Raw genomic sequence first — 25,191 nt, forward strand, 5'->3', positions numbered from 1 at the left:
ATCGTATTGAGTTTGCTGTGGAGTCATTAATAGAATGGGTCACACCAAAACAGAGGGGTCAGGAAATATGCTACCACTTATAAAGGGGGAAAACAATTCAAAAAGCCTTTGTTTGTGGTGAGAGGAGAAAATAATGCTGTTTAACTTAACTTCCCTCCTGTCTAGAAGTCACAATTATTCAAAGAAATAGTGAATAGTTTGGGAATTAAAAATATTATGTCTTAGCTTATCATCTGCAGTCACAAGGATCATTAGAAAGATGACATCAAACTTTAAAGATCATGACTAAAGCCTATTGTCATGAATGTCCTGATGATTAGGATAAAGGAATTCTATTTTTATTATTTGCCATCAGAAATGCTCCTAATGAGTCAACAGGATTGGGTCCTTTTGAACTAATTATTGGGCATGAGGTGAGAGGATTTCAAATTAATTAAGGAAAAATGTATAAACCAGAGCTCAGATGATACTTTTGACCTGTGTTAAATTCCTGGGAGACATTAACCAAAGCATAAGTTAGCCAAAGAGCATTTGTAAATTGCTCGACAAACAATGAAAGTTAGAGCAGATAAAAATGTCAAAGTTTAAAGGTTTATCAGTGGAGACGAGGTGTTAGTATTACTCTGGTGAACCACTAAAAGTGAGGTTCACTGGACCTTGTCAAATTGAAAAGAAACTTCGTAAATTGCATACTGAGTACTCCAGACAAAGAAAAGTCAGCAAGTGTATCCCATTAATATGTTGAAGCAATATTATGACAGGGAAGATAGTCAGGGTAGGAGTGTGTTTACAGTGGTAAAAGAAGTAGGGAGTGAAATAAAAATCAGGGCAATTCAAGAATGAATCAGAAGTCAAAAATTCTAAAGTTGACTCTCTGGTAATCAGATTGGATAATACAGAGGTGCTTAAACATTTAGAAGTAATATTAAGCTATTTTCCAGAAACCTGTGGAGATGACTTGCGGAAGCTAATACAAATTCATGAATTGATTTGTGCAAATAGGCTCAGGAAAACATTTTTAGACCTACAGGATGTTGATGTTGGGGCTGAATCGTCCATAAAGCAACATCCTTACAGACTAAATCCAGAGAATTAAGCCTAAGTGAGGGAAAAGATCAAGTTCACGAAGGAAAGTGACATTGAACGGAGTCACATTAGCTGGAGCTCCCCTATCATAATCGTGCTGAAACCAAATGGTCGCAGCGGTTATGTATAAATTATCGCAAAGCTAATATGGTAACAAAGGTAGATTGATATCCAATTTGACGGTTAGAAGACGATTGAAAAGATTAAATAGGTAATATGAGTTATAAAAACGAATTTATTGGAGGGATATCGGTAAGTTCTGTTAACACAGTCAATACAATCAAAGAAATATCGGCTTTTGTAACCCCAGATGGACTTTATCAATGCAAAGTCATGCCTTTCGGAATGAAAAATGCACCAGCAACTTTTCAAAGATTAATTAGCAAGGTCATTGGATTATGCCACTAGGTATGTATTGATGATTTGGTTGTGTTCAGCCAAACCTGGGAGGAACATATACAACATTTGAATGAGTTATTTGTTCAGTTACGACGAACCAGTTTGGTTATAGATTTGACAAAAAGTGAATTTGTCAAGCAAAAGTAACTTATTTGCACCACACTGTGGGACAAAGCTGAGTAGCACCTAGAGAAGCCCTTATCTTTGCTATTTTGGATTTTCTAGTGCCCAACACAAAAAAGAGATTTTGCAGTCTATAGGCATGAGTTGATTCTATCAGAAGTTTGTTCCAAATTTCAGCACTGTAATGGCACCCCTGACAAGTATGTTAAAAGAAAGGTAAGAAATTTGAGTGGACAAAGGAGTGTCAAAGTGCCTTTGACAGCTTGAAAGCTGTACTGACTGCCACATCAGTTTAAGCAGTGCCGAATAATGCTAAACCACTTAAACTGGCAGGTGCCAGTGACGTGGGTGTTGGTGCGGTGTTCTTACAGGAGGATGAGATGGTGATCGAACGGCCAGTTAGTTACTTTTCCTGGAAATTGAATTCTTGCCAGCAAAAGTATTCAAAGGTGGAAAAAGAGATTGAGCTTGGTGTTGGCTCTATAACATTTTGAAATACACACAAATAATAGTCTCTGCAGAGACTATTATTTATATGGACCATAATCCGCTAACCTTTATACAAAAATTTCATATCAAGAATCTGAGGCTGTTTCATAGGAATGTAATGCTACGGCCATATAATTTGAAAATTATTCACTTAGCAGGAAGAGACCAAATCATAGCCAATGACTTATCAAGATTTTAAATGTGGAGAAACGTGAATGTCATGATCAGGGTAGACTTGTGTGAAATATAACTATTGGAGAGTCAAGTATCCTTGCATATTTGCTGTAAATACCCTGTTATTGTTAAGAGTAAGGTTTGTATAATTAAGATAGGGATTAATAAGGGGGGATTGTTTAATAGAAAATGAAAACTCCTTTAAAGGTGCCTTCTCCTTTTTGTTTAAGAAGTTCAGATCTATCAAGCCAGATTTCACTCTAGGATCTGACTTGTCCAGTACTAACATCAGCTGGGTTCATAATGTGTAAACCACAAAAGAGTTCTGACACTGGGGATTCCAGCCAAGTTTCAGCATTGTGGACAATGGAACTCCCATCATCGTCATCACAAGTCGGATAGGCAGAATATTGTGGCTTCTGCATCAGTCAACACCACCAGCTTGGGTACAAGAAATGGGGGATAAAGGAAAACTCCTATCTTGCCTCAACAACAGACCTTGATCCAATCTTAGACACCTCTTAAAATAGTACTATGACATTCCTCCTCTCTCACACACCATGGCTGTTGTGGCCTCTAAATGAGATTTCAATTTGGAGGGAGTTTTGTCCCATCCGCCCATAACCACTAGGAACAAAGCTAAGATCAGCTGCACATGTGGGACTGTTACAGCTCCCAAAGGAGACTTTCATCTCATCGTTCTAAGCCTAGAATGCAACAGAGGATTAATATCTAAAGTCGTACTCTGTCCCCAAGGCATATTTTGAACAGGAAACCACAGAGAGATCAGCAGCCTGTCTAATCAAAGATTATGTGGGGGCAGAGTTGTGTAGCAAAAGAACTGGAGTGGGGATTTGAAGAATTCTGTTTTTTTTTAAACATAGCGAATTGTACTGTTCTGGAATGCACAACATGAAAGAGTTGTGGAAACATTCGATGGTCTAAATTCAAGAAGGAATTGGAGGTACACTTAAAAAGGAAAAATTTGCAGGGCTATGGGGAAAGACTGGGGAAGTGGGACTAATTGGATAGCTCTTTCAAAGAGCTGGCACAGGCATAGTGGGCCTTTAGATGTCCTTTTGTGTTGTATGATTATATTCTAAAATTGCAGTGTAAAGACACAAGCACACCTTAAAATCCAAGTGACAATTTGTACAAAATACTTAAGGATACTTTTAAAAACATACACAGAAATGGTTTAAGTTATTAGACCTAGTTAGGATTAAATTGAATAGCATTTTAAAAACTCAGTTTAAAATAAACAGATGGCATATTAACAGTTCTACGGCACAACAGCCAGTAAATACAATATTAAAAGCTGGACACATTTAGATGGCAGAGGGCAACACAATCAGTCTTATTACAAGCATTTTACATAATTCAGCCATAAAGTCGCAGGAACCTCGATCTCATTGTAACGCATTACCATTCTTCAATGTGAAAGAAGTTAATGTTGATGAATTGGTAAGGCCCTTGGGCCATGTAGTTTACCTTCCCTTTGCCAGTAGCACAAATCTAAGGGGCATATTGAACCAGTCCATGGCACCAGTCTGCTTTAAGAAATAACCTCTGCAGATTTACTGTTAATCCAGAAATTATATTTCCAGTGACCTACATTGTTAACATTTCACAGAACTTGACTCAACCACACTATGAGCTACATCTCTGCTGCCCTCATTAGTAGCAGGAGAGATACTACACAGCCTTCTAAAGGAATATTTTTAGTTTGCCGCATGTCAGTATTCTGGATCTCAGTTATTAGCTCTGGCATAGGTCACTAAGAGTCAAGGAGCCAGTGATGACAGAAATGAATATTTTAGGCATCAACGAGCAGCAAAGCACAGCAACAACCAAAAGCTCCAGCATAACAAAACAGAACTACGGTGGAGCTGTAGTGACATCATGCCAGTGACATGTCTATTCCTCAAACGAAGAAAGATCTGTCCAACATGAATCAAGTAAGACCCAGAAAGAAGCACAGATCAAGTCCAAACACCAGAGAAGTCTGGAATTGAAGTGTGATACTCAGAATCGAAGGCTCTATCATCTTGTCCGAGGATGGCACAACATCCTTGTTGTGGTTAGCAAAAGGAGAGAAACAATCATACAATTTGAATAGGGCTTTGAATAGAAATCTAAGCAAGAACAAAAGTATAATGCACATGGTTATCATGCACCATCCTACGCCAGGAGAATTCTTCATTCTTTGGCTTTAAATGTTAAGACAGGCAATTGATTTTAGAAGGAAAACAGAGGATTAAAAATAATCTTAAAAGCCTGGTCTACATCTAGTGTCTTTTCCTGGGCAGTTCAAGCAGATACTTAATAACAAAATGGAATTGGCAATTGTAAGTGCTGCAGGGATCCCATATTGGATATCAGCAAGGCTCAAAATGAAGGCAGATGGCCCTCTCAGTGACAAAAGATGCTGGCTCACTACAAAATCAAAATCCTTACAGCATCAAAAGTAGGCTTGAAAGAAAGCCTTCGCAAGTAGCTTTGTGTGTGCAAGGAGAGGGTGATGAGCAGGGTTCCAGTGCAATCACTCCAAATCCAACAGAGTAATTCTGCCTCTCAGTGACATTACAATGCCCTCCGACTGGTTTAATTTTGATCCCAACGTGATTACATTGTTCTAATTACTCGGTTGTAATTTCTGAAGAATTACTTTCAACTCAGGAAATCCAATTATACATTGGAGAGGAATCTCTGGTATTAGCCACCGGTCTTAGCATCTTTCTGGCCAGAGTTCCACTTCAGGCCTCCATTTCGGCAAACTTCCGTTTGCCATAGCTCTGAACCAGGTTGGAGGTGGTGATCTGGACAGCCTGCCCCTTCTCCCACCTCTGAAACTCGTTCAATCCCTTCTGACCAGCCCGGAACAGCTCCCGCTCTAGCTCATCCAGATGAGCCACTAGTGATGATGTGTCTTCGTTGTACGCGTTCTGGGAGGAATCCATGATCCGGCGGAAGCGGTTGACAAAAGTCTGTGCCAAAAACAATCTTAGTCAAAAGTACAATACAGGAACAGTAGATTTAAAAAACCTACATAAAGTGACAGCCTAAGCCTTGGCCAAAATGGAAATGATTGGACAATTTCTCCATCTATCATGCATGGAGACCATGCTACTTCAAGTAACTGTGATTACTTTTAAGCACATATTTTGCATTATATAAATATAATTATTCTGCACTCACTAAATTTTGGAGGAATAATCCTGCTGTTATCAGGAGATTCTGCTGTAGTTTTGGTCACAAGAATTGCTTGCTGTGGTTTAGAGCGACTCTGTTAAATAGACTCCTTTAGCCTTAAAATGGAATCTGTTTGTTGCAAGTCCCATTCCTTCCCCCCTACTCATTGGCTGACAGTGATTCCTCAGTGCAGCAATAAGTTAGAGTTTTTCTGTAGGACAATTCAGAATAGTGATTATAATATGATTACCTGCCAAAATAGATTACTTCTACGCTCAACACTATGCTAGAGCTAGAAACTGTAGCATTCTGAAATGTTTTTATAACATATATGAGCAAGTATAATTGGACAGCACAATAACAGCAACATCTAATCTCCAAGGAGAATGGGAGGAAGTCACAAACACAACTGTTACTTTGAGGAGGACATCTTTCAGATGCCAATTGCTTATACTGTGGATTGGAAAGGGGCCAGAAAGATACGCACGTGACAGAAAAGCCCTTGGCTAATCCAATGTACCTCATCGTAACCAGTTTCAGAGTGCTCCAGGCAGAGGGACCAGGAAACTGGTCACTGCCTTTAGCAGTGGTGTATTTTTGTTTATTTCTTTATGTTTTGTCTTTAATTAGTAACTTGTTTTTTAGGATACCAGCTAGGGTGCATTGTGAAGTCAGACACTGTTAGAAAGCTGTACTATCAGGAGAGATACATACACATTTAAGTGTCAGTAAGCCAAGGTGATACTGCACTCAACATTGAATAACAAGATTGAGATTCAAGATCCTTCCAGAATTTAAACATATAATCTAGACTAACAACACCTCAGTTGACGGAGTGCTGCGTTGTCAGAGATGCCATCTTCAAGATGATATGTTAAACCAACTTCTCATAAGACCTGCCTGTTCTAGTGACTCAGGTGTACTTTAAAAGTACACCTAATCTCTTGGTTCTATTTGAAGGGCAAGGTATTTTCTCAGTGCCCTGAATCACCAAATGCCAGGACTTTGCTGTGTCCAAAATGTCTGCTGAGGTCACCTAAAGAATAACTGTTTGCAGTTTAAAATAATAAATTGTATTTGAAGTACAATGGAACATTGAGAGCTGTGATAAGATGCTAGATAAATGCAAATTCTTCCCAGCATTTATTCCTTTTACACAGGAAATGATTAAGAACTTACGCAAAGAGAAACAGCAGCCACATATCTGAATCCTTATAAAGTTACATCAATAGAATATCAATCTCATTCCATAATACTCATATCCAAATAAACAAAAAGTGCTTGAAATACTCAGCAAGGTAGGCAGCATCAGTGGAAAGACAAAAACAGAATTACCATTTCAAGTTTATGACCTTTCATCAGAACTGGCAAAAGTTCACAACAGAACAAGTACAGAGGTAGGGAAACAGAGAGGGGAGGGAGAGAATAAAAGGGAAGATCTACAATCAGTTGGAAAGCAGAAGAGATTCAATAACAAAAGGGAAGACAGTGCAAAGCCTAAGGGGTATTAACAACACTGGTCATAACTACTGCTTCCATTTTTCTGGACAACAGTGCTGGTAAAGCTTCTGCTGTTGCCATTTACATGTCTTCAAGAATGATCTTTTGTTTATTTATCCTATTGCTATTCCCTTTATTTGCACAATCATTCCTTTTGACAGCAGCTGCTCTGCAGTAACTCACCAAGGCTCCTTCGACACCACCTTCCAAACCCACAACCTCTACCACCTGGAAGAACAAGAGCAGCAGGTGGACAGGAACTCTTACCTTCTACAAGTTCCCATCCAAGACACACACCATCCTGACTTGGAACAAAATGATGTTCCTTCACTATTGGGGATCAAAACCCTGGAACTCCCTCCCCAACAGCACTGTGGATAACCCAGACTGCAGTGGTTTAAGGTGACTCACAACCACCTTCTTAAGGGCAATAAATGCTGGCCTTACCAGCAATGCACACATTGCATAAGTGAATTTCAAAAAATTGCCAGTTCTAACAAAAGGTCATCAACCTGAAAATTTAACTCAGTTTCTCTCTCCAAAGATGCTGCCTGGCTGCCGGGTATTTCCAGTGTTTTCCATTTGAATTTCCAACATCAGCAGTGTTTTGTTTTTAATGACATAGCCTTTAATGAAAAAAATTGCACCCTGAAATGCAGTAAATTGGGACACTCACCTGTAGGATGGTCTGAGCAATCTCTGTGTTCTCTGGGTTATTAAAATGCAGCAGCTGTGTTCCAAAACCATAATAATATGGCCCCATTTTGTGCAGGTCCACTACCTTTGCGTCAGCACTGAAAATTGTCCGCCAGCCACCCTTGTACACTTTTGGCGTGCCAGCAGAGACAATGCGGCGTTTGGGGTCACACAGTCCTTTGGCCAACCAAAGTGGGAGTTCCATCTTTGTGCCCTTTTTGGAACAAAAAAAAATTCAGCTCACAATAAAAACAACAGCTGCTCAATAGGGAACAGTGCAGCTATCAATTCTCGGCAAGATAGGAATCTTCATTTCCTATCATTTGCTGAACCCAAACAAGGAAGAAAGAATAAGAAAAAAAAAGACATGCATTTATATAGCACTTTCCATGACCACAGGTTGTCTCAAAACACTTCACAGCCAATGAAGTATTTTTGAATTGTAGTCACAGATGTTAAGTAGGAAACATGGCATTCACTTTGTGCACAGCAAACTCCCATAAAGCACAATGTGACATTGACCAGATAATCTATTTTTCATGATGTCACTTGAGGGATAAATATTGGCCTGAATATCAGGGATAATTCCACTGCTCTTCAAAATATTGCCGTGGAATCTTTTGCATCCATCCAAGCAGGCAGACAACATCTTGGATTAACGTCTCACTGGAAAGACGGCTCACCACCAACAGTGCAGAGCCCTTCAATGGACTGGAGTGTTAGCCTTGATTTTTGTGCTTGAGCCTCCGAAGTGAGACATGAACCCATAGGCTTGTGACTCAGAGGCGAGTGTGACACTATACACATACACATATAGAAACTTTTAAATTTTTAGGACGTCCCAAGGCACTTCATAGTCAGAAGAGAACTTTAGAAATTAATCCATTGTTGCAATGTAGGCTATTATGACTGGTCCCCAGGCGAGGTCCAATTTAACTTCCCAAACAGGATCCCAACTTTGTTATGCTCCTGGGTGAGGAGGAATGAGCTGGCTTCCCTTCTTTATTCAACCCACTTGGTTGGTAGCAACAAGGTTAATTTCAAAGGGACCCCTTCCCCCAATGGATACCTTTCCCCAGTCCAACTATATATATATATATATATATACATACACATACAAAATGAGTCAATTTAACCACGCTTTGAGTCGAAGAAAGAGTAAGTTTATTAGTTACTAAAAACCCGAGAAAAATAACAAAAAGGCAACACACACCATACACATAGATCAGAAATGAGAAGAGTCCAAATAAAAGTTCAAAAAATACGAATCAGTCTTTGGCTTGTCCGCGAGGCGTAGATGGCAAAACGTTGTGACGTTCAGTTGGGTGATTCTGGTAGGGCTGACTTTAGTAGTTCCGTGGTTCGTTTGGAGACACTTGGTTCTGCTGGATAGTTGAAGAAGCTATCCTATTTCCTTTTTGATTGTGGCTTCTGCTGCATTGCCTCCACAGAAAGCGCTAGAGCGCGCAACAGACAGGGCAAGCACGAGTGCAACAGAAAGCCTGAGCAAGAGCCCGAGCCCGAGCGAAAGCCCAAGCTCGAGCCTTGTTGCTGTCTCACAGCACATCAGTATAGCTCTGCAGCTAGCTTTTTAACCCATTTTTCCCTGAGTATTTCTGTAAGGGAGAAAAAAAACGTCTTGCGCCCAGTGTCTGTTGTCTTTGATCTGACTATTTTACACATTGAGATATAAATAAACAGGAGATGGATTTTAGATGCCTACTGAGACGTGGTAATCAGTCTTTTGTCTCTGCAACCACAGGAGATTGAAGTTCAGTCTTTTGCATCTTCCCTATCTCCTTTTCAAGTGTCCCTGCTTGAAGAAGACCATGACACATTCTCAGGTGTGGCATTCCATGTTCTCTCAGGACAGGTGTGTCAGTATAATTTACCTAGGAATTTTTCCAGAAAGCGGTCACTTTACATTATCAGCCATTTTTTGCTCAGTGTCCTTGCTTGTATTTCCTTAAAAAGTTCAATGGACAGGTCAGCTGCAATCACATTTGATTTCCCGGCAATGAGAGTGATTTTTAGGTGGTACAGTTGGAGAAACAAACTCCAACTGAGTAATCTGGCATTCTGTCTTATAAAGGTTTGTGGTCAATATAGACAGTGGTCTCTCTCTATCCCTTTTGGACATACATCTCAGTGTTTGAAAGCCAGTAATAAACCAAGGGTTTCCTTCTCCACTGTGGAGTTCTGTTTCTTGTGCTTGTTTAGTTCTTTGGCAAAGTATCTGATTGGAGTCTGTATCCCCAATTTGTCTTCCTCAAGGAGGACAGCCCCTACCCCAATGTCACCTGCATTGATGGCTTCTTTAAATGTTTGGTTAAAGTCCGGAGCTGCAAGCACAGGCTCGCCTGTTAAAATGGCTTTCTGCTTCTCAGTAGCTGAATGGCATTTCCCCATCCATATTATGTTTGCTTTTTTCTGTAGGTTTGTCAGCGGGCTGGCCAACTGTGCTGAATTTGGGACGAACTTGTGGTAGAAGCCACAACTTCATGATTTTCCTTTTCGTTGTGGGAATGGGGAACTGTGCTGCTGCTTGTATCCTTGCAGCCCTGGGCTGTACTTGTCCTTGACCCACCGCCTGTCCTAGATAGGTCACCTGAGCCTTAGCGAGCTCGCTGTTTGCAAGATTGACCACTAGGCCTTTAGTACTAGTAGTGTACTTTCTGGATGAGGGCTTCCAGTTGCTCTAAGTGAGTTTTCCAGGTGTCACTGGACACTAGGTACACTACATGATTAGATAAGCCCACTAATACTAATTCATCAACTTTTGAAAGGTGGCCAGGGCATTTCGGAATCCAAATGGCACGACTCGACACTGGTATAACCCATCCAGAGTTACAAAGGCGGAGATTTCCTTCATGCAGGCAGTCAAAGGAACCTGCCAGTATCCCTTGAGTAAATCTATCTCTGTAATGTAGGCTGCTTAACCTACCCTATCTATGCAGTCTTCCAAGCTGAGTATTGGGTAGGAGTCGGCTCTGGTCACTGCATGAACTTTTCAGTAGTCAATGCAGCTTGTGCATGAGCACAGCTGGGGAGCTCCAGCTACTGCTGCTCGGCTCTATCGCTGGTTCTCCAGCATATACTTAATCTCCTCCCAAATCTGGGCCTAGGCAATTGGGATGTTGCCTTATGAGACGGACCTCTCCCACAACTACATCATGTAGAGCTAGTATGGTGCAGCCTGGCTTGTCTCTGCATAAGCCTTTAAATGTGGTGAACAGCCTCGTCAAGTCTGCTAGCTGTTCTGCAATTAGGTGGGTGAATAAGGAGTCTAAGTTCGCTCATATCTTGGTCTTGGTTGGCCGGGTAGTAGGGGGTTCAATGTGGGCCTCACTCCCATCCCCCCTCAATTCATCCCCACTGCTACCCTCATAGGATAGGTCAGTGGCAGTGAGACAGACCATCACCTGCTCGTCCCGTTCTCAGCTGTGATATTGCTTTATCATATTGGCATGACACAGCCTTTGCTGGGGTCTCAATTAGATAGTTTACTTCTCCGAGCTTCTTTGCTGCTCTGTATGGGCCATTGAACCGGGCTTTTAAGGGCTCACCTGCTATTGGTGGGAGCACTACATAATCTCCTGGCTCAAAGGTTCTGGCCCTGACACGTTTGTCTGCCTGTTTCTTCATAGCTGTCTGGAAGATTTTTAAGTGTTCTCGGGCCACAGCACAGGCTCTCATGAGTCGCTCCCAGAACATTATTACGTGGTCTAACATGAAGACTTCCTCCTTCAGTTCTAAAAATCTCTCCTCGATTAGATCAAGGCCCTTGCACTTGGTGCCCATAAACTAATTCAAACACAGTAAAATCAGTGGACTCATTGGGTGAGTCCCTGGTAGCGAACAGAAGAAAACTTAGTCTTTTATCCCAGTTATATGGCTATCCATGGCAGTGTGCACTGATCATTGTTTTTAGGATCTGCTGGTACTGTTCTAGCATCCCCTGCGATTGCAGGTGATACACTGACGACTCCAGCTGGGTCACGCCCAGGCTACCCATGACTCCTTGGAATATTTTGAACCCTGACCTGACTGAATCTCGGTGGGCAGACTGGTAAAGAATTAGGTTTATTCCTACACCACATTTTTGGCAGATATGGTTCTCAGGGGAACAGCCGCTGGGAAGCAAGTAACCACATCCATGATGGTGAGGATAAACCGCTAGCCTCCTTTTGATTTGGGCAAGGGCCCCACACAGTCCTCTAACACCTTGCTGAACGGTTCCCCAAAAGCCAGCACAGGGATCACAGGTGCAGGTTTTATTGCAGGCTGGGCTTTTCCCACAACCTGGCAGGTGTGGCAAGTTCTACAAAACCTTACTTCATTCCTGTGGAGGTGTGGCCAGTAAAAATGTTGGCTGATGCGGGCTTGGGTTTTGCTTATACTGACATGCCCAGCCAAAGGAATTTTGAGAGCTAGCCGTAACATTTCCCTCTGGTACCTCAGCAGCACCACTACCTGGTGGATCACTCCTCGCTTGCAGGTCTGTGTAGGCGGTCTCCATTTCTTCATTAGCACCTCATTTTTAATGCAGTAGCATTCAGGGACTGCTTCTGCCTCAGCTTCAGTTTAGGTAGTCTGAGCTAATGTTTTTAACAGTTTTTAACAGCTTGCTGGGCTGCTACCAAGGAAGATCTATTTATTACCTCCTAAGGGTCTTCTAGACTCCCAAAAAAAGGTTTCAGATAACCAGACCATAGGTCTTCTGTCTGCAGTGCCACTTCATCCTCCACTGACGGAGTTTGTCTGGCCATAGACCATGTTACCAAACAGTCAGGGAAAATGCCAGGCACTTTCGCCTGCTGCTGTTGTGTCTCCCTGACCTCAACTGGCTTTCTCAGGCCACTAGGGATGCTTTTACCTTTGATTCCACCAGGTCATTGCAGGGGAGCAGGTCCACCCTGTCCACAGGCAAATGAAGGACGATTCCCAAGATACTGGTCCTGATACAAGATTGCACTCCGGATGCAACCGGTATAAGGGGATGGGCATGTATCCTCCTTCAATCCCCTTTACCAACGTCTTGGCACTTACTGCACTCTCTGGTGGAAAGGCATGCCCTTTCCCAGCAGTAGTTTGGCTCGCCCCTGTATCGCTATAGGCTTATTCACCTCATCCTGCGGAAATGTTGCTGCCCTTCCTTTAGATACAAAACGCTTGTAACTCTTAGGGATTTGTTTAACCTCACCCGCACTCTCAGAAGTGTATCAACAGGCATTTGCAGCCACAGTCAGAGCCATAGCCTGGTCTGCTATGCTCTCTGACTCTTTCCTATTATCTGCACAGTGTGTACGTGTTCCGATAAATCCTACTGGTTTTTCCCATAACCTCCAGCAGTTGACCTGGAGGTGACCTACCTTTCAGCAGTTAAAACACAACAGGTTTCTTGGCCTCACTTTTCACCTTAGCCCAACCCTTTCTGTCATGAGGGCGAATAGGATTTCCTTGTCTCCCATGGGTGCTCAGTTTTCGATCACTCTCTCCACTCTATCCTTTCCAGTTGGTCAGGGGTGACTAGGGGACATCTCTTCTGCGCCAAGGATTTGTGCATCAGCTCATAATAATCAGCCAGTGTGGCTGCCTTCCTGGCCCCTGTTACCCTCTGTTCCTCTAAGTGTGTTCTTATTGGAAAGGTATGGAGTTTTTAAACTCAAGGAGAATTATTTCATGGATGGTTTCGTAAGTGATTTCGGTTTTAAGTGCCCGCACCCACTGGTCAAAAGCAAGTTGCTTAAGCCTTTTAAATTCCAGGTATGTCTGATCAGGCCATTTCCTAGGGAGACAAAATCTCTGATGGTACACCTTCGACACTAACTGGTACGCACTTAAATTGCCCTTTATGCTGCCTCATAGTCAGTGGCACTTTTCTCAGGCTAGAGGGAGTAAATTTTGAGAGCTCTTCCTGAAAGTTTACTCTGCAGTAGTATGGACCAATGTCGGTCTGGCCACTTTAACTGCTGTGCTAACCGCTCAAAAGAGATAAAGAAGGCTTCATCAAACTTGGGGATTAAACAAGCAAACCAATTGCCTCAGCCCTTAAGTCCGAGCTAGTGGTATCTCCAAGGGGCACAATAGGATTCCTGCCCCTCAGCTTGAGCTGCTTCAGTTTAAACCCCATTTCCCTCTCTTTTGTCCTGAAATTCTCTCTTCTCTCCATGCCCTTTCCTGTCTTTCCTCTTTCCCTTTCCTTTCCTCATTCCTGAAATTCTAATTTCTGCTGCTCCAATTTTAACCTCACTTCCGCCACTCTATCCATTTCATCCTCTCAATTTCCAACTGTAGGCCAATGGCCATCCCTTTTAAAATTTCGGGTTTTCTGGCTTTCAGACGAAATTCTAATCCTAAGTGCCTTGCTAAATCTTTTAACTTTGAGGGGCAGAACTATTAAATTTTCATAACTAATATCCCTTCTGTCTGTAAAAACACGGCATCAAATATGGATATTTTTACACTTTAGAAGGGCAGACTCAAGAAAATTGTGTGTTTTTTTAAAATTGGTTTCAAAGGAATAATTTACTTTCCCTACTCTAATTCTTCAGTTTCGTCTGTGGGCAAAGCCCCCAAAATGACCTGTCCCCAGCAAGGTTCCCCCAATTTGTTAACTGCCCTAACAAGCTCCCTATTTTGTTATGCTCCGGGTCAGGAGGAACGAGCTGGCTTCCTTTCTTTATTCAACCCACTCATTGGTCGCAACAAGGTTAATTTAAAAGGGATCCCTTCCCATCTGGATACCGTTTCCCAGTCCAAGTGTACATTTTGTTTTAGAAGGCGCCAATTTAACTAGGCTTGAGTCACAGAAAGAGTAAGTTTATTAGTTACTAAAAACCCAAGAGAAATAATAAAAAACGCAACACACATACACACAGTTCAGAAATGAGAAGCTAAGAGTCCAAATAAAAGTTTTAAAAAAATATATAATTCAGCCTCTGGCTTGTCTATGAGACTTAGATGGCGATACATTGCGGCCATTAAATTGGGTGATTCCGGTAGAGCTGACTTTAGTAGGTTCGCAGTTGTTTGGAGACATTTGGTTCTGCAGGATAGCTCAAGTAGCTGTCTTATTTCCTTTTTGATTGTGGCTTCTGCTGCCTTACCTCCAGTGCCAGCAAGAGTTTGCCTATAACTGCAAGAGTGACTAGTTGGTCTTCTTGTTGCTGCCACACACAGCATACCAGCACTGCTCTGCAGTTAGCTTTTTAAACCATTTTCCCCTGTGTATTCCTGTAAGGGAACAAAAAACATGTCTTGCGCCCAGAGTCTGTTACAGAGTCAGAGGTGTACAGCACAGAAACAGGCTCTTCAGCCCATCATGTCTGTGCCAGTCATCAAGCACCTATCTATTCTAATCCCATCTTCCAGCACTTGGCCTGTAGCCCTGTATGCTATGGCGTTTCAAATGTTCATCTAAATACTTCTTGAATGTTGTGAGGGCTCCTGCCTCTACCCACTCTTCAGGTAGTGTGTTCCAGATTCCAACCACCCTCTGGGTGAAAAAATGTTTCCTCAAATCCCCTCTAAACCTCCTGCCCCTTACCTTAAATCTATGCCCCCTGTTTATTAACACCTCCACTAAGGGGAAAACTTTCTTCCTATCTAAGCCCCTCATAATTTTGTATACCTCTATCAGGTCCCCCCTCAGCCTTCTCTGCTCTAAGGAGAATAATCCTAGCCTATACAGTCTCTCTTCATAGCTGAAATGCTCCAGTCCAGGCAACATCCTGGTGAATCTCTTCTACATCCTCTCCAGCACAACCACATCCTTCCTATATTGTGGCGCACACTACTCCAGCTGTGACCTAACTAGTGTTTTATACAGCTCCAACATAACTTCCCTGCTCTTATTTTCTATGCTTCAGCTAATAAAGGCAAGTATCCCATATGCCTTCTTAACCACCTTATCTACCTACCTTGCTACCTCCAGGGATCTGTGGACATGTACACCAAGTTCCTCTGATCCTTGGTACTTCCAAGCGTCCTACCATTCATTGTGTATTCCCTTGCCATGTCAGTCCCCCTAAAATGCATCATCTCACGCTTCTCAGGGTTAAATTCCATTTGCCACTGCTCTGCCCATCTTACCAGCCCATCTATCTCGTCCTGTAATCTAAGGCTTTCCTCCTCACTATTTAGACACCACCAATTTTAGTGTCATCTGCGAACTTACTGATCATACCTCCTACGTTCACATCTAAAGCATTAATGTATGCTCCAAACAGCAAGGGTCCCAGCACCGATCTCTGTGGTACAACACTCATCACAGGCTTCCAATTGCAAAAACAACCTTCGACCATCACCTTCTGCCTCCTGCCACTAAACTAATTTTGGATCCAATTTGCCAAATTGCCCTGGATCTCATGGGCTCTTACCTTCTTGGCTATTCTCCCATGTGGGACCTTGTCAAAGGCCTTACTGAAGTCCACGTAGACTACATCAACTACACTACCCTTATCTGCACAACTAGTCACCTCCTTGAAAAATTCAATCAAATTTGTTAGACATGATCTCCCCCTGACAAAGCCACGCTGGCTACCCTTGATTAATCCTTGCTTCTCCAAGTGGAGATTAATCATGTCACTCAGAATTTTTTCCAACAGTTTCCCTACCATTGATGTTAGACTCACTGGCCTGTAATTACCTGGTTTATCCCTACTAGCCTTCTTGAATATGGTACCACATTTGCTGTCCTCTAGTTCTCTGGCACCTCTCCTGTGGCCAGAGAGGATTTGAAAATTAATGCCAGAGCTCGTGTCATCTCCTCCCTTGCCTCCCATAGCAGCCTGGGATACATCTCATCTGGGCCTGGGGATTTATCCACATTTAAGCCCCCTAAAACCGCTAATACATCCTCCCTTTCAATGCTAATTTGTTCAAGTAGATCACAGTCCACCTCCCCGATTTCTACACCTACATCGTCTTTCTCCATAGTAAACACAGATGAAAAGCAACCATTTAAAACCTCACCTACGTCTTCCGGTTCCACGCACAGATTGCCAATTTGGTCCCTACTCTTTCCCTGATTATCCTCTTGCCCTTAATATATTTATAAAATGCCATGGGATTTTCCTTTATCTTGCCCGCCAATGTTTCTTCACGCCCCCTTCTTCGCTCTCCTAATTAATTTTTTTTTAAGAACCCCCCCACTACACTTTCTATACTCCTCTAGGGCTTCCGCTGTTTTCAGGCCTCTTTATCTGCCACAAGCCTCATTTTATTCCCTTTATCCAATCCTCTATATCCCTTGACATCCAGGGTTCCCGGGACTTGTTGGGCCTACCCCTCACCTTTACAGCAACATGTTGGCCCTGAACTCTACTTCCTTTTGAATGACTCCCACTGGTCTGACTCCCACAAGTAACTGCTTCCAATTCCACTTTGGCCAGATCCTGTCTTATCATATTGAAATCAGCATTCCCCCAATTCAGGACCTTTATTTCCGATCCATCTTTTGTCCTTTTCCATACCTACCGTAAATCGTAGAGTTATGGTCACTATCCCGAAATGCTCCCCCACTGACACTTTTACCACTTGCCCAGCTTTATTCCCTAAGATTAGGTCCAGTACTGCTCCTTCTCTTGTAGGACTTTCTATGTGCTGGCTCAAAAAGCTCTCCTGCATGCACTTTAAGAACTCCGCCCCCTCTAAGCCTTTCTGGCTAGGACTATCCCGGTTAATATTGGAGAAGTTGAAATCCCCTCCTATTATTTTCACACTTCTCTGAGATTTGCCTACGTATCTGCTCATCTATCTCCCCCGACTGTATGGAGGCCTATAGTACACTTCCAGCAAAGTGATTGTCCCCTTTTTGTTTTTACGTTTGATCCATATGGCCTCATTTGAGGAACCTTCTAAGATACCATCCCTCCTTAATGCAGTAATTGATTCTTTGATCAATAGTGTAATGCCACCCCTTCTTTTACACACCGCACCTGTACCAACCCCCACCCTCACCCTCCCACTCCACCCCACCGCCTGAAGATTCTATACCCTGGAATATTGAGCTGCCAGTCCTGCCCTTCCCTCAACCATGTCTCTGTGAAAGCAACAATATCATATTCTCACATGTTAATCAACACCCTCAAATGATCTGCCTTACTAGTAAGACTCCTTGCGTTAAAATAGATGCAATCCAGCCTTGCATTATTCCTTTGTGCCTTAACAGGTCTATATTTGCTCTGCCTTCCAGACTTACTTAGTTTCCCTTCTATATTTGGTTGTGCATCACGCCCTACTGTACCTACACTCTGGATCCCATCCCCTTGCCAAATTAGTTTTAACACCCCCCCCCCCAACAGCACTAGCAAACCTCCCGCAAGGATGTTGGCCCCGTTCAGGTGCAACCTGTCCAACTTGTACAGGCCTCACCTTTGCCAGAAACAGACCCAGTGATCCAGGAAACTAAAGTCCTCCCTCCTGCACCATCTCTTCCGCCACACATTCATCCTCTCCATCCTCCTATTTCTATACTCACTAGCAATTGGCATAGGGAGTAATCCAGAGATTACAACCTTTTGAGGTCCTGATTTTTAATCTGCTCCCTAAATTCTTGTTGCAGGACCTCATCCCTCTTTCTACCATGTTGTTGGTATCGATATGAACCATGACCTCTGACTGTTCGCCCTCCCCCTTCAGAATGCCCTGCAGCCGTTCGGTGACATCCTTGATCCTCGCACCAGGGAGGCAACACACCATCCTGGAGTCACATCTACGACCACAGAAGCGCCTGTCTGCACCCCTCATTATTGAGTCTCCTACCACTATTGCTCTTGCACTCTTACTCCTCCCTCCTTGTGCAGCTGAGCCACCCATAGTGCCATGAACTTGGCTCTGGCTGCAAGGTCCAGAGGAACTTTCATCTCACTGTATTCCAACACAGAAAAATGGTGGAGTGAGATGCGCTCTGGGGCTTTCCTGGCTACCTGCCTTCCTCTGACTGGTGGCCACCCGTTTCCTCTATGACTGCAATTCCTTAAACTGCGGAGTGACCACATCTAAAAACATGCTATCCACGTAACCCTCAGCCTCGCGGATGCACCATTGTCTCCAGCTGATGTTCAAGCTCCGAAACTCGTTGCTCAAGCTGATCAAGCCGGTGGCACTTCCTGCACATTTGGTCATCCAGACTGCCGGGAGAGTCTAAGAATTCCTACATGCTGCAAGCCATACAACACATGGGACTGAGGTACCTTGCTATACTTTTTGTCTGTTTTTAGTTAAATGGCTATTTCCTTAAATTTAAGCCAAGTAGAAAACGATTTAGTTTTTCTTAAAAAAAAAACAAATGCTGAGACTCTTATCCTCTGTAATGTCGCTTTAAAGTGGAAAAAAACTTACTCACGACCTACCAATCAGCTCTCTCCCTTGTCCTGACATCACTCCTTTCGAATTCCAGCACCGCCGAATGTCTGGGTGAGAACCGGCTCCCGGACAGGTAAACTCCACTCCCTCACAGATAAACTCCCTCTCTTTATACAACCGCTCTGCTCCCACTCTTTATACAGTCGCGCCGCTGACCTCTAAGTGCTGCTGACTGCCTGTCCTAGGGTCCTCCTCTCACACTCTTCTAGGTGCTGCTGACTGCTTGTCCCAGGGTCTTCCTCTCACACTCTTCTAGATGCTGTTGACTGCTTGTCCCAGCGTCCTTCTCTCACACTCTCCTCTGTTGTCTTGAGCATTTTACACACTGAGATGTAAATCAACAGGAGATGGATTTTAGATGCCTGCTGATATGTGGTAGTCAGTCTTTAATCTCCTGTGGTTGCAGTGACAAAATTGCATCTTTCCCATTTCCCTTTTAAGTGTTTCTGCTTGAAGGAGGCCATGACATCTTTCTAGGTGCAACATTCCATGTTCTCAGGACAGGTGTATCAGTATAATCCACATAGGAAGTTTTCCAGTAATTTGGCACTTTACATTATCAGCCATCTTGTATTTCTTTAAAAAAAAACACGTCTTCCTTAAAAAGTTGAATATGCCCAATTCGTGGCTGGAATCGGCTTTTCATATCAATGCAAATGTGGCAACCAAATTTGTCAATCAGGCAGAAATTAGATAATTGACCAGACAATCCATTTTAGGAATGTTGAATTCTGGGATAATTATGAATGTTTTACATCCATTCAAGACAGGGCCTTGGTTTAAAGGCTCACATGATTGATGATGTTTCCCAAAGTGCAGCACTGAAGCGTCAGTCTAGATTATATGTTCATGTCTCTAGAATAAGGCTCAAACTTGCAAATTCCCAATTCAAAGCCAAAGCTTTTCAGGGATTCAAAGTTGTATTTTAAAAATACAAAACCATTTGTGCCAGAAGTGATACGTTTTGGGTTCTGTTGGTAAAACTGCTTTTAAAGAAAAATCAAAAGCTTCTACGTAATATAAAACAGAATTGAGTACAGGAAACAAAGAATTTTCTGTTTTTCTTGCCTCCAATTCAATTTATGGCATACAAAAACAAAAATAGCTGGAAAAACTCAGTAGGTCTGACAGCATCTGTGGAGAGGAATACACTTAACGTTGAGTCCGTATGACTCTTCATCAGAACCAATCTGATGAAGAGTCATATGGACTCGAAACGTTAAGTGTATTCCTCTCCGCAGATGCTGTCAGACCTGCTGAGTTTTTCCAGCTATTTTTGTTTTTGTTTCAGATTTCCAACATCCGCAGTATTTTGCTTTTATCTTACAATTTATGGCATATTTGTCACAATTGCAGAAGTGCTTCAAGAAGCAATTCTATACTGTCAGCTTAGGGCTCACATGTTGCACAAACCATCTTTTTACATAACAGAGGTCATTTCTTAAACAGCTGAAACATTACAAGAATAACTGCACAGATAGTTTGATGCTACCAGTTCTGATAGTGACCCTTCCCACTCACTGAAAGCACATTCAGAATAGCAATTCATCACCATTTTGCCAGCCTACTCTGGTAAGCTGAGCTGCTTAGTTGCTATCAGCTAGAGCACAAAGTTGCCTTTAAGCTCTGCTCATGATGACATGCACAGCCTCCAAAAGTCGCAGTGGCACCCCATATGTACTGTTAGTTCACCAGTGACAGTGAAGCAATGACATGGCTGAATACAGGATATTGAATATAGGATATATCCAGGCAGATGGCAATAAATAAGATTCTCTAGCTTCTGTGGTTTCAATTTGAGGGGCTGGAAGCTCCACTTTAAGGATTCAAAATCATTTGCTTATGACAAGATTTAACATGTAATTATATAGCACCTTTAAACATGTCAAGGCTCTAAACAAAGTATCTCATTAAGGCTAGGCTAATTGAACATTTCAAAACAGAACAATAACTTTTTATTTGATTCCTTTAATACCCTCTCCTAAGAGTGTAGATGGAGTTAAGCCATGATCTAATTGAAAGGGGAACAGGAATGAGGTGATGAATTGCTTACTCCTGTTTCTAAAGAGTGAAAATAGATACCAAACAAAACAACAAAAGCAGGGAGATGATATAAGGCAGGATTTTAAAAGTGGGGATCAGGAGAAGTAATGCAGATGGACTTAGAAGAAGAGTTTGAGTGTAGCACCCAATCGATTGGAAGATCTAAACTGGTGCTGAATGAAGAGAGTAGGAACATGAAAAAGCAAGACAAAATGGGCTCCCACATAGCACTGGAGAAGGCTGCAGAGGTTACACAGGCATTTGTAGACAAGGACAATTCCTAGTGGCAATGCTCTCACCTCAGTCAGAATGTTATGGGTTCAAGCCCCAATAAAGAATTTGAGTGCACAATGTGTACTGACAACATGCAGTACAGTACTGAGAGCGCATCATCTCAGGTACAGCCTTCTGGGTGAGATGTTAAAGCAAGGCCCTGATCATCTGTTCAAAAAGATGTGAAAGTTCCTCAGGCATTATTTGAGGTATCATGGCAAACACTGAACTCTCGACCAACACCACTGAAACAAATTAACTGGTAATGTGTCTTTGTGTTGCTTGTTTGCAAATTGGTCTTTATATTTGCTTATGTAACAACATATACAAAATTAATTAATTGGCTGTGAAGCACTTTGTGACATCCTGAGAACATGAAAGGCACTATAAATGTGTTGTTTCTTTGAAGTCAATGGATTCAACACAGGAAGCCAATGCAAACAACAACAACGGCAGCAGGATAAGATGCAGGTGGCAGATTTTTTTGACGGAATTGGGAGTGAATGATAAGACATGCAATCAAGGGAACACAAAGCAGCATGCAAAGGGCTTACATGTCTTGGATCCAACAGAGGGTGCTGGTGGAGAAGTGACTGAAGCATTCTGGGAGAAGTCATCGCAGCCACCGCAACTCAGGAGGGAATCGAGGAGGACCCATTGTCAAAGAACAGAATAGCCCCAAACATTACATTGCTGTAGTGTTTCCATCCCTCCCTCCTCCTCAAACCTAAAAAAGAGAGGAAGAGGCAGTGCCTTCAGGAGTGCACCAGACCTGCGAGGGACACGCTTCTGAAAGTGGATTTTAAAGAAAAAGCAGCTGATTGGTGAGTAATCCTGGGAGCAGACTCGGAGGGAGGAGCACAGGAGCAGTGAGTATAAATCTAGCTTACCTCAGGGATTCGCAGCCTTGTCTCCAGGGAGGAGCACCGGAGCGGTGAGTATAAATCTAGTTTACCTCAGGGATTCACGGCCTTGTCTCCAGGGAGTAGACTCGGACGGTGGAACACCGGAGCGGTGAGTATAAATCTAGCTTACCTCGGGGATTCGCGGCCTTGAACCTAGGGAGCAGACTCGAAGGGAGGAGCACCGGAGCAGTGGCCTCGGGGCATAGAGTAACTGAAACTAAAACTGAAAAAGTGACGTCACAGGAAAGCTGTGACCTGATTGTCTGGTAGGAAATCTGCACCAAATTTGAAAAAAAATACACTGTGAAGCTAATTAACACATTAAGTCGAGATGGTGGGCAGATGATGTGCTGTAGCTGTAGGATGTGGGAGCTGGCAGATCCCATTGCGAGCCACAGTGACCACATCTGCAGCAAGTGTTGGTTGCTGGAGGAACTCCGGCTCAGAATTGATGAGCTGGAGTCCGAGCTCCGGATGCTGCGGCACATCCGGGAAGGGGAAGAGTTACCTGGATGCTTTGTATCAGGAGGCGGTCACACCCAGTAGATTAAGTACGGTCAGTGGTCAGGGTCAGCAGGGCACCCTGCAAGTGAGGCAGGTAGAGGGATCCTGTATTCAGGAACAGAGGAGCCTCAGCTCTTGATCTTGTCCAATAGGTACGAGGTACTTGCTCCCGGTGTGGATGAGGAAGACGGCTGTAGGGAGGATGAGCCAGCTTACCATGGCACCATGGCAGAGGAGGCCATTCAAGAGGGGGGAGCAAAAAGGCAAGTGGTAGTTGTAGGGGATTCTACAATTAGGGGAATTGATAACTTCCTTTGTAAGCAGGCTCGATAGTCCCGCATGGTATGTTGCCTGCCCAGTGCCAGGGTGAGGGACATCTCTGACCGGCTTGAAAGGATATTGGAGAGAGAGGGGGAGGATCCAGTTGTTGTGGTCCATGTCGGGACAAATAACATAGATAAGACTAGGAAAGAGGACCTGTTTGGGGATTATCAGGAACTAGGAACTAAATTAAAGAACAAAGATTATAATCTCCAGATTACTACCCAAGCCATGTGCAAATTGGCACAGGGACGCGAGAATAAGGGAAGTAAACATGTGGCTAAAGGAGTGGTGCGGGAAAGAGAGGTTCCATTTCATGGGGCACTGGGATCACTATTGGAACAGAAGGGATCTGTACCGTTGGGACAGTCTTCACCTGAACTGATCTGGGACCAATGTTCTAGCGAAAAGGGTAAATAGGGTGGTCAAAAGGACTTTAAACTAGAAAGTGGGGGGAGGGAAGGGTAGAACTCCAAGAAGCATGACTAATGGGAAACAAAGCAGCAGGTTAGCATGTTGGGGGGTGGATTCAACTTCGTGGAAAATTATGAAAAAACTGAAAAGAAAGGAGAGGCTATTGAAGTCCCCAGAACACAAAATAGGATAGAGTGCAAAGGGCTAGGAATCTAACTTCAAGCACATCAGATAAAGGGATGACAATGAGAAAGGGGACGGGAAATACAGGACTAAAGGTGTTGTATCTGAATGCACATAGTATACGAAATAAGGTAAATGAGCTTGTGGCGCAGATTGAAATTGACAGGTATGATGTGGTGGGCATTACGGAGACATGGCTGCAAGGGGATCAGGACTGGGAGCTAAATATCCAATGATATACATCCTATCGAAAAGATATGCAGGTTGGCAGATGGGGTGGGGTTGCATTGTTAGTAAGAAATGAAATTAAATCGATAGCAAGAAATGATGTAAGGTCAGATGATGCAGAATCTGTGTGGGTAGAGTTGAGGAACCACAAAGGTAAAAAAAATCATAATGGGAGTTATGTACAGGCCTCCGAACAGTAGTCAGGATGTGGGGCACAAGATACACCAGGAGATAGAAAAGGTGTGTAAGAAAGGCAAGGTTACAGTGATCATGGGGGATTTCAATATGCAGGTAGACAGGGAAAATCAGGTTGCTAGTTGATCCCAAGAAAAGGAATTTGTGGAATGTCTACGAGATGGCTTTTTGGAGCAGCTTGTGGTGGAGCCCACTAGGGAACAGACAATTCTAGATTTAGTGATGTGTAATGAGGCAGATTTGATAAGGGAGCTTAAGGTGAAGGAACCCTTAGGAGGAAGTGACCATAATATGATAGAATTTACCCTGCAATTTGAGAGGAAAAAGCTGGAATCAGATGTAACAGTAATACAGTTGAATAAAGGCAACCACAGAGGCATGAGGGAGGAGCTGGCCAGAATTGACTGGGAGATGAGCCTAGCAGGAAAGAAAGTGGAACAGCAGTGGCAGGAGTTTCTGGGAGTAATTTGGGAGACACAGCAAAAATTCATCCCTAGGAAGAAGCAGCATACTAAAGGGAAGACGAGGCAACCATGGCTGACAAGGGAAGTCAGGGACAGCATAAAAGCTAAAGAGAAAACATACAATGTGGCGAAGAGCAGTGGGAAAACCAGGGGATTGGGAAGCCTACAAAGACCAACTAAAAATTGAAATAAGGAGGAAGAAGATTAAATATGAGGATAAATTAGCCAGTAATATAAAAGATTGCAAGAGTTTTTTTTAGGTATATAAAGGGTAAGAGGGAGGCAAAAGTGGACATTGGGCCGCTGGAAAATGACACTAGAGAAGTAGTAGTGGGGAACAAAGAAATGGCAGAGGAACTGAATAGGTACTTTGCGTCAGTCTTCACAGTGCAAGACACGATTGACATCCCCAAAGTTCAAGAGAGTCGGGGGGGCAGAGGTGAGCATGGTGGCCATTACCAAGGAGAAGGTGCTAGGAAAACTGAAAGGTCTGAAGGTGGATAAATCACCTGGACCAGATGGATTACACCCCAGAGTTCTGAAGGAGATAGCTGAAGAGACAGTGGAGGCGTTAGTGGTGATCTTTCAGGAATCACTCGAGTCAGGGAGGGTCCTAGAGGACTGGAAAATCG

General features: G+C 43.1%; 1 protein-coding gene across 2 annotated transcripts in view; it reads right to left on the reverse strand.

Moving 5' to 3' along the window:
- Positions 1 to 1,303: 1,303 nt before the first annotated feature.
- The window catches only part of gins3 (GINS complex subunit 3), a 29,278-nt gene continuing 5,390 nt past the window's right edge, over positions 1,304 to 25,191 (reverse strand). Inside the window, exons 2-3 of one of the 2 annotated variants that reach the window (XM_041192300.1) lie at positions 7,640 to 7,873; positions 1,304 to 5,258 (exon numbers count right to left, since the gene is read on the reverse strand). In XM_041192300.1, coding sequence (XP_041048234.1) covers positions 5,028 to 5,258; positions 7,640 to 7,873 — 465 coding nt within the window. In that variant the 3' untranslated portion in view covers positions 1,304 to 5,027. The remainder of the gene's footprint in view (positions 5,259 to 7,639; positions 7,874 to 25,191) is intronic. The other variant, XM_041192301.1, reaches the window with a different exon arrangement.

The sequence above is a fragment of the Carcharodon carcharias genome, chromosome 7 (genome assembly GCF_017639515.1).
Source record: "Carcharodon carcharias isolate sCarCar2 chromosome 7, sCarCar2.pri, whole genome shotgun sequence".
NCBI lineage: Eukaryota > Metazoa > Chordata > Chondrichthyes > Lamniformes > Lamnidae > Carcharodon > Carcharodon carcharias.